Below are 19,125 nucleotides of genomic sequence, written 5' to 3' on the forward strand. Positions count from 1 at the left end.
GTAAGACCCAAACCTTACCCAATCTAATTTGAGTTTGGGTACAACTAAAAACTATGGACGCCTATGGGTTAACGGGTTTGAGTATATATCGGGTTAGGTATAACAAGGTCAAGTCTTTAGTAGACCTATTTTGATTCGAATCAGGTTTGGGTTTGGGTATGACTAAAAAAGTAGACCCATATAGGTTAATAGGTTCAGGTATTAATGCTTCAGATCTTAACGGACTCGGGTTTCAGCTCGGATTTTGATATGATCGATATTGTAGACCTAATTACCTACCAACAAAAATTATATAAATTAATGAAATCAACTATTTATTAATAAGATTATATGCTAACAAAATAGAAGCTTAATAACTATTCTAAATAATATCAAAATTTGAATATAAAAAAAATATATTCATGCCAACCAAACATTTTAAGTTGAAAAAAAAACAATGATATATCATATTCAAAATATATCAAATTCAATGAGTTCTTGGGTATATTAATCCAACAATTTTCATGACAAAATGGCAATATGAAGTATATGAAAAACTGAATTAAAATTTAAATTACTAAAATGCAATGTATATTAATTCTAAGTTTATTAATATCTTTAAATGTTTAATCAAATATATAATATTTATCAATTAGAAACTTTCAGATGGATCGGGTATGAAGGGTATGTAATAAAGCGGGTTCGGGTACATAATCGGGTCAGGTTTGGGTCGGTTCACTTTTAAAATATGGATAATCATTTGGGTCCAGGTACATAAATACCCAAGACCCAATCCATTTTCACTCCCAGTCTATATTTTGGACCCAACCCAAACTCATGGGTCCACCAATATCGGTTGAGTTTGGGTATAATAGGTTGGGGACATACCCGACCAAGTTACACCCCTATTAGTAACGCATAGATAACCTAAGCATAATCATAATTCTAACCCTGTTCTAAATAGATTTTACCTATACTTTCAGTTTTGGTATCAAATATAGGAATAGGGTGTATCGTCGAACACTCAAAAAGTTCACCAGAAGGTCGAACTGATTTCCGCTGATGATCACGCACGCAATCAGTGGTGGACATTTTTATCTGGTTGTCAATCGTTCAATGGAAGGGTGTTCGACGATACACCCTTTCGTTAGATATAAAATAAAATATATTTAATTAAAGTATCCAAAAATATTTAAGCCAAGTTACTAGTTCAAGATGAAGTAGAAGGTCCGACCTTTCGTTCAACGAAAGGTTGTTCGACGAGACGATACACCCTTTCGTTGGATATAAAATAAATGTATTTAACTAAAGTATCAAAAAATTTTAAGCCAAGTTAGTAGTTAAAGATGAAGCAGAAGGGTATGTTTCGTATTTTGAAGTAATTTTACTCGGATGGATGGTACTGCCTTCATTTGACCATTGTCAGAAAAAATCTAGGGCTATATCAGGAATTTCTAGTTGGTGCATGGAATTTACCCAAAAAAAAAATCTCCTCTCAAAGTCCCACAAACGGATTGATGATTGGGAAGCGAAAACCAACGGTAGTGGTGAGACTTTTGAGTCCAAAGAGACACCCTGATAGGCCTGCCCGCCCACCTCCGGCCGGGAAGGACTCCCTTGAGGAATTTCCCGGCGACAGACGGTCTGAAGCACCAACACACCGATCGATTGATTGAGCAGGTGTAAGTGTCTTTTCCACTTTATAATTTGATAATGTATTTGAAAAGTTGGTTTAAAGGCGTGTAGTCAGCGCCTAAATATGGAATATAAAAACCGAAGACCATGTGTTTGTGAAAATGCTTCTTACAGTGATTAGCGCGCAGAGCTGCACACCAAAGTGCTTGCAAAATTGCCTTGGACATGCTATGCTGGTTAAAGGTAAATGGCAGAGACAGTGTGAAGGCTTCTCTCTGCATCTGTATTTGTTTCACTTGCTTTCTACTTGTAACTTTACATAAGCTATCATGCTTTAAATTTCTCGTGGTCTGCAAGAATTAGCTTAATAAGCTTCAAATATGTGGTTTGAATTTAAAATAACAATGGCACGGGTGATTTTCTCCAGTGATAGGTTGCTGAATGCCTTTCTGTTGTCATTCTTAATGTTATTAACAATTTAGTTGCACGGAAGATTTTGGATAGTAAACCTATAGTTTAATGCAATGAACAAGGATGTTGGGATCTTGCACTTGTTATGCGGTAACTGGAAATAGGGTAGCTTATGAGTTCATTATGTAGAAAATGAAGTTCAACTACTCCACAATGGTCTTCATTGTGTGATAGTGGCAGGGTAGTTTTGATATATGATGGCTGTATACTCTCAATAATTGCTCTCAATAGTTGCATGATCAAGTGGAAGGGTCACGATTGATAAAGGCTTTCTCCTACGTAAGTTAGAGTTGTCATGTCTTAGGTGTCTACATATGGAACAAATGCCAGGAAGATGATGGATGAGGTATATACCAAGGTTACCAGACTAGGAAGCGGAAGCGGGAAACGATACGGGAAGCGGAAGCGAGAAGCGATGCATTTTAAAATATATAGGAAGCGGGAAGCGAAGAATAAAAAAAAAAGAAATATAATAATTGAATGTGAATCATAATGAAACACAAATAAAAACTAAAATAAAAGTGACTAATATTAAATTTCATGATTTTTTAGTGTAAGAATTAAATTTTTAACAAAATCTAAAAATGATGATTACCAATTTAGAGAAAGCACATGGAAGTAAGTGAGAAGAGTGAGAGAAAACACGTAAAAAACATGAAAAGTTGAGTAAGAGAACATATAAGATGAATAAATGAAGTGTGTGAAAAGCATAGGAGAAGTGCGGGGGAATCGAGGTTCTCATCAAGTTTCGGAAGCGAGGAGTATCGCGCTTCCGAAGTGAGTTTCTGGGAAGCGAGCTTCCCACCTATCTAAGAAGCTTCCGGCAACTCTGGTATATACCTCTAAAGAGCCGCACCCCTTGGGCTTAGTTGACCGCTCTTTGGGTTTTTATGAGTTAGTAAGTACCTTGTTAGCAATTTTAGTGCTTCATTTAGTTTAAAAACTTAAGTCTAGGATAGGAGGTATTACGTGATTTGCCATTTTTGCTTTTTCTTTTACTGGTTAACTTTTGAAAGTCAATTTTTCTCTCTATGGGAGTTGGCCCTATCAATAACCCTCTGTTTGGGAACCCGTGTTGGAGGGAGTTGCAAGGAGTCGGGGAGAGTAAAACTACCAGAATTCAAGGAAAATGGATTTGGGAGGAGTTGTTGACTTCCTCTTTTGTTTGGAACCATAAACAACTCCTTTAAGGATTCAGGCTTGGAACTACTCCTGAATCCTCACCATGTTTGGGAACCCGTAGCACAGTATTTGGGTTGTGCTAGGACCTATAAATTCGGCCTTAGCTCAGCCTCTATGTATATATATTTTCTATAATATATATACACCATGTGATATTTTGAAAATATAGCAATATTATCACTGTAAATTCAGAAAATGCTAATATAGGTAAAATATCACCAATTTGATAATATTGTGATATTATCATGAGAATATCACGGTAGGCTCGTGATAGTATCACAACATTATCAATTAGTTTTACTTTTTTTTTACATTTTAAATATATTTTTCTTCTTTCTTTTATATTTTTTACTTATTTCCTTTATTATTTATGTATTTTTTTTCTAAACATGATATTTTCTTACTTATTTTTGTTATTTTTTAGCCCTGATATTTTCTCGAGATTTATCACCAAACCTATAATATCATGAGAAATAGCCTTTTGAGATATAGCCGATACTGATATTTGTGACTATGATATACACGTATGCATTATATTATATATACATATATATTATGTGTATATACATATATATATATATATAATAGGTATGCATATATATATATACATACATACATAAATATATAATGTATATATAACATAAAAATTTAGGATTTACTGAGGTAAAATCCTATTGTTTATTGAGGTAAAATAAGTGAATATAAGATTTACTGAGGTAAATGGGATAAAAATTTTGAACCATTGGAAATCTAGGATCCCACCAGAATCCTTGTGATTGAAGGAGTTGCAAATACCTTCTCTTTTTAAGTGGAGTTCAAATGGGTATTTTGAAGGAGTTGGAGTCGGCTGATTCCGAAAACCTAAAATGTTGACTCCCTCCAACTCCTCCCAGAGGGCAGCCAAATCCGTGAGATGAGTGCCACATCAAATAATCGTCTCCGATTACACTACAAATACTCTGGTAACATGGTCCCAAAGAGAGCCTAAGGGTTCAATGTATTTTTGGGCTAAGACCCAAGGACATAACGAGGACTTGCTTCATCTTTTGCATGAAATCAAGCATAGGATTTGCCTCTTTTTCTTTTTTCTTTAATTTTCTTATCTTATTTAGGTCCTTGATATGTTTGTATTCTTTGAAGGAACTACTTCCCCTTTACTACACGCACAATATAAAGGGAAATGACCCTTTTTCTGCTTGAATTTGCCACACTTTTGCCGTCGAGATGAAATATTCCACTCTGAGTAGATAAAATAAGAGAATCCCTTGTGACATCATCCATGGAAGTATTCACTGATGTCCTTTCTATGTTTTTAGCATACAACATTTGAAATAAGGGTTATTGTTGCATTCGAGCCAGTCACAAATATAATTTTCCTTTAAAATATACTTTTTTTGAAAGGTCTTAATAATTGCAATAAATATAAAAAAAAAAACCCCAAAAAATCGTCAATCTGATTCAATGCTATTTTATTGAAATTTTGTATTTTGAAAATGTATTGTCATTAAAATTTTCAATTTTACTATAATTAATTTTTGATGTCCCTGATATTTTCCCAAGAAAATCCACTTGTTTCTAAATTTGTCTAAGGAAAACCCTTTCTAGTATTATCACGTGACAATTTCTGTGACTTTCAACAACAACTACGCCTTCATCCCAAAACAATTGGGGCCGGCGATATGAACCAAAAAAGAAAATCATTCTGGGTCTTCCACATGAATCCTTCTCCTCCAATCATTTCTATCCAATGCCATGTCCTCGGTGAGGTTCAAAGCATTCATATCCTTTCCTATCACCTCCATCCATGTCTTCCTAGGCCTACCCCGACCTCTTTTAACTAATATATTTTCCCATTTCTCCATCCTTCTAACTGGAGCATCATTAGGCCTTCGCCGAATATGTCCAAACCACCGTAAACGATTCTCTCTCATCTTATTTTCAATGGGTGCAACGCCTACCTTCTTACGTATCTCCTCGTTCCGAATCTTATCTTTTATTGTATTTTCACACATCCATCTCAGCATACGCATCTCAGCTACACTCATTTTTTTAATATGATGTCTCTTGGCAGCCCAACATTCCGTACCATATAGTAAAGCGGGCCTAATAGTCGTCCTATAAAACTTTCCCTTCAATCGCAATGGCATTCTACGATCGCACAACACTCCAGTTGCACTTTTCCATTTCATCCACCCAACCTTTATCCTATGATTTACATCTCCATCAATTTCTGTGACTTTGACTGGAACAAATTGAAGGTGTTGAATTTGTGCTTTTCTAATATTTTCTTATATTTCTAATTTCATCCAGTCCATGTGTTCTTGAGCTTAAGGATTTTTGTTTCCATTTTTCTTAAGTCTGGTGCCTTGTTATTGCATGGAATTGATACTTTCACATCAGTTAATCACCCTTAGTGTCCACCATTAAGATAGTTCACAATTATGGCTTGTTGATAAAGTGAGCACATGAACTTCCACATTGGCTGTTAACCATATATATTCATTTAGTTTTTTTTACCTTCTTATATGTACAGCATTTGGTTAGAGTTCATGATCAAGACATAAAGGAGACAAGGGCGCAATGGCTGCAGGTTTATCTTTATGCTTCTCGACTCTAGTTGTCCATGATCTACAAAAGTATGGCCGAAGATTAGGGACAAGATTGTGTATGAAATTTTCAGAATCTCTTTCTCAGTTGAAGCGAAGTAATCAGGGCCATATCAACCAGGTAGAAGGCAGGTGCTTAGAGTAATGGCAGTGATACAAAGTTCAGAAAAATCAAAAGAGGCTGATGAAAACATCCCTACTTAGGCAAGACCAGATTCTGCTGAACCTCCACCATGGGCTGTTGAGAGCAAATCAGAATCCTCTCTTCAAAAGTTTGAGTTACCATTTTATGTTTATCTAATTGCATCAACTATCACAGCAATAGCTGCGGTATTTTCCTCTAATCTTCTTCTTTGCATCCCCTCTTTCAACAGTAAACTTCAGTGGATTTTGGACCTTTCTGAATTGATCATCCTGCAGATTGGCTCGATTTTCAAGTATGCCAACCAGAGGCCTGTTTTTGGCGTAGTTGATTCAGACGGTGTGTTTTATGCCCCTTTGCTCTGCCGGGTCAACTCAGTGACTTGGCCGGGTCATGTTAACTTTTTATTTTATATAAAGTATATATATTATATTTTATAGTATGTTATCAATATATAATATATAATATGCATTATATGATATTTTTTATAATATTTTAATGTATAATATTATTAATGCATGTATAAGCATATATTTATATATAATATACATAATATTTATATTATATTTTATATAATATATGTAATTATATATAAAATATATCATATATGTATATATATGCAAGACTCGGCTGAGTCATGGGAAAACTCGGCCGAGTCATGCTAAAACTCGGCCATGACTCGACACAGTTTTGTACACAAGTGAGTTATACTGGATTTTGACCCAGTACTTGAATGATCCGGGCCAAGTCACCGGGTTGACCCAGCGAGTTTTCAAACTATTGATAGAAACCAATATATTGCAATTGATTCTGAGAAAGATCATATCCCAACATTACCATTAGTTCAACAGCCAAAGGCTGTCCTGTTTGGGCATTTGCTTTTGTATATTGTTGTTGATGTCACACCTTGTTTTGAGTCCACTAGATGCCGAGCTCAAGTGTAGGTCAAGTTACAAGTAGGAGTTCCCTCATTTGCACATGTAGTTTCTAATATTTTGTTACAGATCTTCTTGTGGTTTAAGTCTGTTCAGGCTGGGAACAAGGAAGCAGAGGAGCAGGATAGGCGTGATGGTTACCTTTAGAAGGGAGTGCATATTCCTCTGTACCATATTTACTTTATGTATTCCCCTCTCAAGTTTTCTGATCTTGTAGCTGAAAATTATACAAATTCGTGTATCCACCTTCAACTATTGTCAATTTGCATCTGTTGAACAGTTGCAGTTACGGAATTTTTATATCCTTCTGCTTATCAGATGGGTTGTATCGTTGCATTGTGGAGCAGGAGGTAATAGCTAAGCTGATCCTGTATTTTCACATAAGTGCATTAACTCCCCCATTAAACTATGACATCATTTAGAAAGTTTGTTGGTAGTTGAAAGCGCTGCCAATAAAAAGCTATCCATGTTATGACTTTTCAGGCAATTTTCTTAAATCGCGAAGGAGAACAATGATGGAGTTTGTTACAGTAGAAACAAATAAAGGAAAAATATTTAATCTGAATAAGAGAGAGAGAGAGAGATGACATGGTTGTTCCCCTATACTTATCAAACCTTCTCCTACATTATAAAGAGTACTCCTGCTCTCACTTGCGCTCTCATTCTGGCAGAGCCCCATTTAAAAGTAAAGGCGACATGCCGCGAAAGCCAACAGAAGGATGACAAGGCCTCCCATAAGGGCATACATCCATGGCTGCACTTTTCTCCTATTCTTCCTCAATGGAGGGGGCACTAATGGCTTCGGTTTAGTAGACTTGGACATCAGGTATGATCTGGCTGGCTTCCTAGCTGTCACACCTGCTGATTCTTGCTTCTCTTTCAGCTCGTACTCAGGGGTTGGGCTACTTTCTGCAACAGATTTGTCTAAGGATGGTGTACATTCACCTTCCACACCAGCATCCATTACTGCTGCTGCTGCCTTTTTCCTTGCTCTTTTCTCCCTCTCCTGCACATTGTTTTTACCATGAGATGACCATCTTATTATACACATGGTTTGGCATGCTGTTTCAATGACAAAAAGTGATGGAGTTTCAGATATAGAACTGCTGGATTAGATTGAACTACCTTTTCTTTGCGCTTGGCTTCCTTTTGAGCTCTCACCTCAGCCCTTGCCTTGGCCTTCTCAGCATTCTGACGCTTCCGTGCCTCTGCTTCCTTGGCTTTGGCAATCTCCTCCAATCGACGCTGTTCTTTCAATCTGGCAACAGCCTCTTCCTTTTTTCGTTCTTCTTCTTGTCTCAACCGCCACACTTCTTCCTCTGGTAGTTTCTTCTCCTCTATCTCTATCTCCATCTCATCTTTCCGCTCTTCCCTACCAGAGCCTGTTGGTGTGCCTTCTGTAACGGTGGACTTGCTAGACTTTCTGGCTTTGGATGACGAGCTCTTCTGATCTACTTTCTCCACTTGAATCTTTGCATCTGCCTTGACACTTGCAACTTGTTTGTCTCCTACAGAGAATTCTGTTGTTGAACTAGGCAAAGGAGTGTCTTTCTCAGCTGAAGGCAGTTGGATAATGCTGCTTTCATTTTCTGTACGCCTTATTAGGACTGGTGGTTCATCATCAGGACCCAGTGCCCTTCCGTCGAGAGTCCCAAGCCTTCTCAGCGTGTTGAACTCATTGTATTTTATGTATTCTCTCCGGAAGCCATCGTTCTTATTCCATAGCTCCATTATTCCCTCCACCTGGACCATTTAATTAAAACTTCTGTGACAAGAATAAACCAAGAGGGTTTTAAAATAATTGTGAAAGAAAGGTGGCGCATACCTGACTGCCACAGTGCGCTAGAAGTGCTGCCCGGTCCTTGGCCTCTGCATATTGGTGAGCAACCTGGATATCTGCTCTGTTCTGGTAAAAGAGAGTGTTCTGCATGTAATGTACAAGTGCGCTTAGTGAATCAAGCTAGAAGGAAAACAGACAAGAAACTTTTCTGAGCATACACTTTCATCTCTCATCTCATTAAAGAAAGCATAAAATTTTCAAGATTTCCATAATTCCTTGGGAAGTATTACTCCACGCATGCACAATGACAGAGGCTATGATCAGATTGTTCAGCTAATGGCACAAGCTATCCCCAACCCTTATAGCCTAGAGCAAAGCTGTGATACCATCAAGAGAATAAAGCAGAACACTGATATGGGTGATCCAATTTGAAAATGCTCTAAAGCCAGTAAAATGGGGAATGACTAAGGCCACCAATAAACTGTATCTGTAAAGATGCATTTATAAAGCTAAATATGTATGCAAAATATATTTTGCAAAAAGAAACTAGAACAGTTTGAGGGTATATGGGTATACACAAGAAGCAAGCATACTAAGCTCCTCGCTCAGGTTTGAGTGTGGAGACAGCAGTCCCTGCATGCATGCTATTTGGGTGGTCAAAGCGCAGTTCAGTAGGCAACGGATTTTCACACCAATTCATCATTAACAAAACAGAAACAAACACGGATCAGTATGTAAACAATTACCCAAACATCACAAAATGAAAAACTAGATATAAGAGTTGCACCTAAAACTTGTGATTCTCTCAAGAAATCCTAGGTTGTCTATTGCATAATAGTACTAGGACCTTTTTCTATGGTCCGGCAGTATCGCTTTCTCTACAAGCTTGCTGCTGATACAAACAAACTTCTCACCTGTAATTCTGAAATTTATAATGAAGAACCCAGACCCCTTTCACGGCTAAATTCAGTTCACCAGGAACCAGGACCAAAGTACAACTCAACCAGGGTCTGATGCAGTTACAGACTTATGACTGAGTGAAGGCAGAGGTTGTGCTGTAGGCTGCGGAAGGAATTTGCAGACAAGATGGTCATCATAACATGCACAGGACCGTGTGAGAGGAGATACATTTATTTTTCATTTTTTTATAAGAAATTAGTTTTCATTTTAGTGGAGCCTTTTTGAAGAGGAAGAAAAGCCCTTTAACGTATTTATGGCACCACAAAATGTAGATTAAAGATTTTGAAATTCTATCATTTTCAACAAGATGTGATTTTTCTTAAAAACTGGGATACATTGCAATAATGGATACTAGATTCTATGTAAAAGTTCTGTGTGAAATAACGAAAGCTATCTCCTAACTCTGATAAAAGACCTCAACAAATGGAGCTATTATCTCTTCAGTTTTCTACTTTTTGTCTTGGAAGATAAATATGAGAAGACTTTAAAATTATCACCAATTAGCTGCAGTATAAAGTTTCATCTTTCTGTTAGAAATTCACACATCGAGATCCACTCACCTTAGCTGAATTAATTAATGAACAAAAAATAAAATTCAACTTCCTAAGGGTTGAAGTATTTTACATCATTCTAAATAAGTAAAGATAGCTTCTGCAAATCTAGAACATATACCCAAAAGAAAAAAGCAAGGAGATGAAACGGCAATGTCGTAGTGGAACTAACTTCTTTCATGCCATTAGATAAAAAAAGTCCAACAGGGAAAAATCTAAAGCCACAAATGTGAAAAGATAATTTCATGATAAAGCATAAAGGTACATTTCATGAGTATAAGAAACTGCTTTCAAGCAAATCAAACCTAACAATGTTCAAAATCATCAGTTTAACCAATCAAAACAAAGGAATATGAAAATGGAATTACTTTACTTTTGACATACCCTTTCATACTCTTGCTGCTTAAGATTCCTCAGGCTTAGATATGCCTCCTGCCGAACATTATTTGCTGAAGCCACCTGAGCTCGCAATTGAGCAATTTCTTCATCCAAATCTTTCAGTTCTTTCTCAATGGATTTGGTATGGGTCTCAGTCCGTGCTAGCTCCTTTCTCAGAGAGTCAAATTCCTGTTCCAGCACCTACACACAAATTCTGAATCAGTAACTTGACAACCAAGCAATAACAACGGAATCATCATAATTATCATCCTCCAGAGATACCTTAAGATTTCCTTCAATCTCCTCTTTGTGATCAAATGCCTCCTGAAGTTCAGACTGCCTCCCCATATCTACACAGAGCTTGTCACGAGCAAGCTTCAACTGCTTGATCTCACGTATTAAATTCTTTTCTTCTTTCAAAGGCACAGTTTCATGCTCCAGCCTATGTTGCATAGAGATTATCTGTTCCCAAGTTCCACAGACCATTACCATGCAATAAGCTCAATATCCTACATCATACCTAAACATGAAAGTTAAATGAGAAATGAGGACTACTTACCCTCTCATCATATTCCTCAACCGAAGTTGCAGTCTTCATTCTGTTCATTACTGATTGAATAGAATCCATTTCCCTACGTTTAGCTAGTTGTGCACTTCTAGCATCTCTAAAATCAGATTTTGCAGCTCGTAACTTTTCCAGGATTTCGTGACGAACTGCCTGCAAACAGGCAAAAGTTACAGTAAATTGATAAGATGCCTATCATAGGATTTTCAGATTACACACTATTCGAGAAAAGATATATACCTGTTTTGAATGTACTATTACATTTATTGCATCCCTCTTTTGAGTTAGCTCATCCACCCGTGATTGTGCTTGTCTCATCTGTTCCTTAACTTTATTATCAACAGGCCTGGGAATTTTGACGATTGCATAAACTGGCTTCTTCCCTGGCTCGGCATCAACCTTCAGCCCATCCAAAGCAGCAGACGAAGAAATAACTTCACCCAATGGAGAGGAAAATGCAGAAGAGCTAGAAGCCTCAATATTGGAAACAGTTCCATTCACGTGAATCCCTTCATTCAACTGACCAGACGAGCTGGAAGCAGTGGACCCTTCAAGGAGAGGTGATAATCCACCTATAGTAACTTCACCTAAACGAGAAAAAGAACCAAAAATAACAGAACCCTCAGGGGTGGATGGTGAAATACCATTCACATGGACTCCTTCACCCAACTGACATGAAGAATCAGCAGAAACAGAATCACGTGGAATGGATGTTGTCCTGCCATTCTTATCTCTCTTTTCACCCAAGTAGGATGATGAAACCGAAAATTTAGTATCCTCAACATTGGGAGGTGAACTAGCATATGTGGTACTAGCATCAGGCAACTGAGATGGAGAAACAGTGGACTTAGAGCTGTCAACAGGCAATGGTGATTTCTCTTCATTTAATTCAGAAAAAGAACCAGGAGAAGCAGACACCTCAGCAAAAGAGGATGAGCTTCCATTTGATGGAATCCTTTTGCCCATCTCAACTTCCTCAATGATATGCCTATCTCCGTTGGCATCTGCTCCAACTACAATGTCAACATCCACTGGGTTTCTCTCACGAACTTCAATAGCATTGAGTCCTGCAGTCCCGTTCTCACCAGATGTAGATCCTGACTCCAAATCCACAGTATCATTGTTAGCTACGACTCTTTTTGATTTATGGGCCACTTGATCATATTCAACATATTCGACACTTTCCACACTAACATCACAATTTCCCTGTGTTTCCTTTTCGACCCCAATATCCACCAGGAAAATATGTTTTTCAGCAACATCATTAGCAACCCCTGAATTTCTCACATCTTCCACATTCTCATCAGGAGACTCTTCAAGCTCCTGATTAATTGGTTCATCAACCTTCAATCCCAAGTTAAGTACTCCCTGCACGCCGTCAGCACCATTGTATTCAATTTTTTTCTTTTCGCCAACCGTGTGCGCTGATTTGAGATCCTCTGCATTACGCTCAAACTTGGACTCTGAAACATCATTTGCTGGAAATGGAATTTCACTGTGCTCAATCCCGTCAACTTCATCATCCATAACTGAATCCCCATCTTTTGCATCAGCAGCCGTCACCGCATCTGGTGGAACATCTGCATTCAGGTTCCCATCCTCAGTGTGAGATTCCTGAACTTCATTCGCATGTTCCAGAGATTCAACTCCCATTACCCCATTCACCTTTTCATCTGAACTCGGATCTCTGCCTACAGAATTCGATTCTTCACCACAGTTCACTGATTGAGGATATTTGATATCTTTCATCTCGTCCACCTGATCATCAAAATTCACATCTCTACCATCAGAATTTAGTTCAAGAGTGTCATTGGTGAGCATTGAAGATTCAAGCTCCTTCCTCTCATCAGAATCCAAATCCACACCGTCACTCACAAGTACAGGAGATTCATTCTCGTTCATATTGTCAGAATTCAAATTCATGCCATCATCATCATTCAGTTTCGTGCTATGGTTCCCAAGTACATGAGATTCATTCCCCTTCATTTCATTTACACAAATATCAGAATCCTTATCTACCCCCTCTGCATTTGGCTCCAATTCATGGCTAACCGGCACAGGCGACTTGATCTCCGTCGTCTCATGCACCTGATCATCAGAACCTGAACCTCCACCCTTGGCATTCATTGGCGAACCAGGGTTCACCACCACAGAGGATTCAATCTCCCTCATTTCATCAACCCGGCCATCGGAACTCACATCCCCGTCCTCTGCATTCAGTCCTGAAGCACGACCCGCATTCGCCGGAGCCACAATCTCTCTCACAGTATCCCCCGCATCATCTGAATGCAAATCTTCGCCATCTGCAACCACACCCTCCAGCTCGGCAACATCGATCGGCTTCACCAAGCAATCAGAATGCAGATCCTTGACCATTTTCTCACCAGAAACCATAATTTCGGCCCGGTCTTTCAGTTCTCTGTCAACATAAACGTACGAATCCTCCGTCTCGTCTCTGACGACACCGTCGCAGGGGAGCTTCGAGCCGTCGCCATTGGGAGACGAATGCCCTTCGGTAGTGTCCGGTTTGCCCTCAAATTCAACGTCACCGCTATTATTCTCGTGAAACTCTGCCGTCATATCGACTCAACGCTGTAGAAAAGAAAAGGAGAGAAGAAGAAAAAACGCACGAAAATCGCGAGAAAGACGGAAAGAAAGAAGAGAAGGCGCCACGAATTCGCTAGATCTATCGAAAGCGAGGTAGAAACCACAGAGCCGCTGGAGATCGGGAATGACTCACCATGGACCGAAACCCTAACTCCTCCGGCGAGCGAGAGATCTGATCTGACGGTTGAGACGCGGGGAGGCAAGATCGCTCCGACGGATCAGCGTCGGAGGCGTCGGATCGCGGCGACTTCTCCGGCGATCATTCAGAATTCCGGTAAAGAAGTAGGGTTTCCGGGAGGGATGAAAAGAGAGAGAGAGAGAGGTGAGGGAACAGAGGAAGCAGAGAAGGGAAGCCTCTCCTCCTTCACTCTCTAGTCTCTTCCTCCCTGTAACTCAAATTTTTCGAAAATTTGTTAATTGGGATATACAGTAAATAAATCCGAAATCCGAAATCCGAAATCCGAAATCCTGAAATCTTTTTTTGGAGAATTCTTCCATTTTGATAGGCTTTTATAAAAAAATTTTCCTTCAAGGTCTCTCTCTAGCTTCTACATCATTTCTCTCTCAACCATCATTGGCCTTTTTAAAAACATACCTTATTTGTGTTTGGTAGACATGTATTAGTTTATACATTTTTTATGTTGAGATGTGTACCAAAAAATACAGTTATTTTTATTATGTCAAAATCTTGATTAATTAAAAATTAAAAATTAAAAATTAAAAATTTTAATAAATTAATTCAGTCTAAAATATGTTTTTTAGTAAATAAGTAATGATAAACACATTTGCGAGTTTAAATTAAATAAAAAAAGCATGCAAACACCATACGGTTTGAGAATTAAATGATTTGAAAGCTATATATATATATGTGTGTGTGTGTGTGTGTGTGTTTTGTTGAAATATCAACAATATCCTATAAAATGCCAAAAGAGCAAAATATTGGCCATCTTGAAAATGTCAGATTTTTTTACTGTCATTAACGTGATAACAATACTTTTTAACATTTTTATGTTATTTATATGTTTATCTTGGTATTTGTATATCCTCGTGTTTTTATGCTTATATATGTGCCGATATTTTCCCTGGTGTTTTTTCTTTAGAAACTAGATGTTTTAATATATCGCAAGTTTTTTCTTCGCCGAAATTTTCCCAAGAATGGGAGCTGTTGAGTCTGTGACACTGAATTGGAGCCCAGATTGTGGCTTTGTCTTGGGTGTAATACAAGGATTTGGACCTGGGATGAATATGGATCCAGGACAGGAGTACCCAAATTAGGTTGAGGTCCGACTAGGATTTGGATCCCCATTCTTAATGGTTGGAGTGGTATCCAGTAATGCCTTACATTGGGTACCGTACGACTGATTAAGAACGCTCTTTTGTACATTATGTAGGGAGTTGGAGTTTCTTTGGACCTGAACCCATCTCTGACTAGGGTTTGGCTGCTACCGGCCTCATGTAAGCCCAGATCCGACTCTCTCTCTCTCTCTCTGTGGATGTAAATGGTTTGGATTCGGGTGGGATGAAGCCAATATCATATCCGATCAGATAGGATGTTGGCAAATGAATTCTGATTTGGATAGAAATATTCTTTTTTTACATGGAAACGGATTCTGATATCCATCAAATTTGGGTATTCATCGGATTTGGTAAGATACGATTTTCTTACCAAATTGAATTAAAGGTAGTCAGATTTCATTGGATCCCTCTCTATTTCTTTCTCCTTTTTCTATGTATGGGCCCACAGGTTACCTATAACAAAAATGAGAGCAGAGTGGGCCTTTGTTGTTTCCTCAAAAAGTGTTAACACCTGTCACCTTTGCTGCTCTGTCGTGCACAAACTTTTTCATTTGCTGATCCAATGTGGTCCCTACCCTGGGTCAATGGTGGATCCTTTATGGAGCATGGACCAATGTGAATCTCAATATGTCCTCATCAACTGAAGGATCGAGCAGAATGTATCGAGAACGGGCCGTGATCTTCACCGTGGATCTCGAAAATCTTGCGGCAGCTACTTTTCACCTTTACACGCGGCATCCTGTTCGATGAGTTCATTGAGTCAAAGTGGCACCACAATAAAAGCTGACCAAGTTCAGGAACTCCAATGGAATGTTGCGACTTCCGTCGTGGATTTAGTTTATGCTTCACGTGATAGAGACATTGGAGTTCGTGAACTTGGTCACTTTTTAAGATAGTTGGTGACCGGACTTTTTTTTAGTTTTTTCATGGCGGAGTTTCCCGTAGAAGCAGTAATTTCTTGTAAGGTCAAGTCAATCACATAAATTAAATTGCCAACAAAGTCAAAGCTAATTTGGTTTATCTTAGCTTCTCAAATACGCCACAATCAACCCCCAATCTTGAAAAACGTTACTAAATCTTTATTTTTTCTTCCTTATATAATCAAGCTGGGATTAGGCAGGCCCCAATAAATCACGGGATTGAGTGAAGTGGTTCAAAATTAATCAAGCTCCGGCCCTAAGGGGGTTGGTGTAGTGGGGTGGGGCCTTGGCTGCTCGACCAGCAGTCAAGGTTTCATTCTCATGGCCAATGTGTCGAATTCACACAAAAGTTTTCACAGAACAATAACAACACAACGTACATGTAAAAATTTAATTAACTAAGCTGAAAGACACTTGGGAACGTCGGATTGGTCAGATTGCTGGACAGGCCATGAACCAATTTTTTAACTTGAGCTTTGGTATCAAAGTTGTATTTATTAAAGAAGGTTTGATATCTCAAAGAATCTTATCTCTAAGCTTTGATATCAAAGTTGTAATGCCCAAAAAAATTAAACCTAAAAATATGAGATTTAAAAATATATATATATATACAATAAAATACAATTATTTGTTTTGGTTAAAAGTTTCAACTCAGCATGGGTCTGGATCCAATTCCGGTATTGAACTTGAGTTCAACTCCAACTCATAATTCAGTTCCAACTCAAAAATCCGGTATCCATATAACAATTCAGTAATAATATTCATAGACTTAATTGAATTTAATTGTTTGAAAAACATAATCAAATTAAATACAAGTTTAAATAATTAATAAATTATTTTTAAAATATCCTAAAACTGAAAAATGGTCACTGACACCCTTTGCAACATTCTGTCATCACTCCAACATCCTACTCATTACCTGAACATTGGTAAAGTAAAAGACATTTTGAGTGTTGTAAACTGCATAATTAAATAACAAGACATTCAACTAAAGTTGCATAACCAATATTTTTATGCAACATGCCACAAAACAATAATAGTATCATGAATATGCATCTTAATTATTATGGCATATTTTCACACATAAATATGATCAAGTTTAAGGTTTTATGTTTCTCTTTCTTACCTTCCTACGGCTATTCGCAGTACAATCATAGCTTCAGAGGTGACCATTCTGATGTTTGTTATACCATGTATTTTGTTTTTTTGAGTGACTTACTAAGATTGATTCACTGAGGGCAGTCCATGACTGTGAGAAAAACCCACTAGTGACCAAGATTTTGAAGATACACCCTAACACTTTTCCAGAAGATATGGACCTACCACTTATAACACATTGGTAATCCTAACACCATAATTCTAAGGATTGGGGACCCAAGTGAGATGTCGTTGCTGTAAAAAAATACATGATTGACAAACAGAGTTTTATACCACCTACCTTCTCTAAGGTAAGCCTGAGTCCGAATGAATTATTGGGTGTTGTTAAAATAATATTTTATACATTTTCATCACATGTGCCCACAGAGCACCCCAAAGCTCAGAAGCCCCAGTACCCCCTCTAAGATAACTTTTCATAATGCCTTTCAGGCATGAGCATCATACTACCCATTGTGGTAGTTACACAATTTTATTTGCTCAATCAAGTTCATAACCTATTCAATATATTCTGATGCCTTTAAACCAGTCGAGCAGCTTGCCTGTAAAGGCAATCTTAAATTATTGTGTATGTATGCATGTATTTATTTTTCATAACTTTGTACATTTTCAACACCCCATTAGGTTCTCATCAACCCCTTGCTTATTCATGAGTGATCTCGTGTATATGCATGTTTTTCATACCTTATAACACAACAATATCACATGCTAAATACATACATTTGTACACCCATAGCACCATATTGATTCATTAAGTCATAATTTCATTCATCAACATGTGCATGGATGTCTTTTCATGTCTTGCAATACCTCATACATAAGAATATGCAACTTATCGAATTTGTGCTCTCAAAGCACTAAATCGATTTCTTGAACTATAAGCTCATACAAAAGCATTCACCTATGCAAGCATGTATATCATGTTTAATAAGTTGCATAACATTATCACATAAATTATTATGATGCAAAGTTATTTTGCATAATTTTGTACATTTTCAACACCCCATTAGGTTCTCATCAACCTCTTGCTTATTCATGAGTGATCTCGTGTATATGTCTGTTTTTTATACCTTACAACACAACAATATCACATGCTAAATACATACATTTGTACACCCATAGCACCATATTGATTCATTGAGTCATAATTTCATTCATCAACATGTGCATGGATGTCTTTTCATGTCTTGCAATACCTCATACATAAGAATATGCAACTTATCAAATTTGTGCTCTCAAAGCACTAAATCGATTTCCTGAACCATAAGCTCATACAGGAGCATTCACCTGTGCAAGCATGTATATCATGTTTAATAATACATAACATTATCACATAAATTATTATGATGCATACCACAACATCATATTACATGTCGTAACCTCATGCTACATGTCATATCATCATGTTGAATATCATCATTCATTCAAGCATGTAAATACAATATGTAGTCTATTAGCCTTGTAACAAAAAATTTCAGCACATGAATCAACACATGTTTACAATTTAACACACACACACATTTAACATCATTAGGACTACACACTGTACTCTTAGAAGTAGTGGGTCATATAGTTCATTTGTGAAAAAATCATGTCAAACTAGTTCACTTTTTGAACCATGACATACATTCAAATAAATGTTTCAATTCAGAACTCTATAGACAAAATTTATTAATATAAATTCTGCCATGACTTGTATACGATAAATTTAAATCTATGGTTTTTACTGTAGATGCACATATGTGTTAACTGTCTAAAAAAGAAACCTAGGTTTAAAATCATTATGTATCAGGGAGAAATAAATCTTTTACTAAAATTGGTTTTCTATTTACAGAACAAACATGTTTGGTTCAGCCTTACCGAAGAAACATCTATCAATGAATTTACAAAATAAAAATAAATTATGTAAATTTTATTGTAGTTAGTTTAGTGTGTATGATACAAGCTCCAAAAGAAATCAGGT

At 37.4% G+C, this 19,125-nt stretch overlaps 1 protein-coding gene and 1 long non-coding RNA gene across 2 annotated transcripts; one reads left to right on the forward strand and one right to left on the reverse strand.

The window, feature by feature from the left end:
* Positions 1-1,347: 1,347 nt before the first annotated feature.
* LOC149830247 (uncharacterized) lies at positions 1,348-7,933 on the forward strand. Its single transcript, XR_016433835.1, has 3 exons — positions 1,348-1,661; positions 1,789-1,857; positions 5,801-7,933. It is a non-coding gene; the product is annotated as an uncharacterized LOC149830247 (long non-coding RNA).
* LOC149830248 (uncharacterized) lies at positions 7,427-14,148 on the reverse strand. The gene is made up of 8 exons (XM_090016399.1): positions 13,925-14,148; positions 11,425-13,776; positions 11,179-11,337; positions 10,902-11,081; positions 10,626-10,820; positions 8,776-8,874; positions 8,076-8,693; positions 7,427-7,956 (listed from the first exon to the last, which is right to left on the reverse strand). Exons 2-8 carry the CDS (start codon positions 13,762-13,764, stop codon positions 7,630-7,632), a joined length of 3,918 nt encoding a protein of 1,305 aa, XP_089872525.1. The 5' UTR covers positions 13,765-13,776; positions 13,925-14,148; the 3' UTR covers positions 7,427-7,629.
* Between the last annotated feature and the right edge of the window lie 4,977 nt (positions 14,149-19,125).

The sequence above is a fragment of the Nuphar pumila genome, chromosome 8, assembly GCF_984573655.1.
Source record: "Nuphar pumila chromosome 8, dmNupPumi1.hap1.1, whole genome shotgun sequence".
In the NCBI taxonomy this organism is placed as follows: domain Eukaryota; kingdom Viridiplantae; phylum Streptophyta; class Magnoliopsida; order Nymphaeales; family Nymphaeaceae; genus Nuphar; species Nuphar pumila.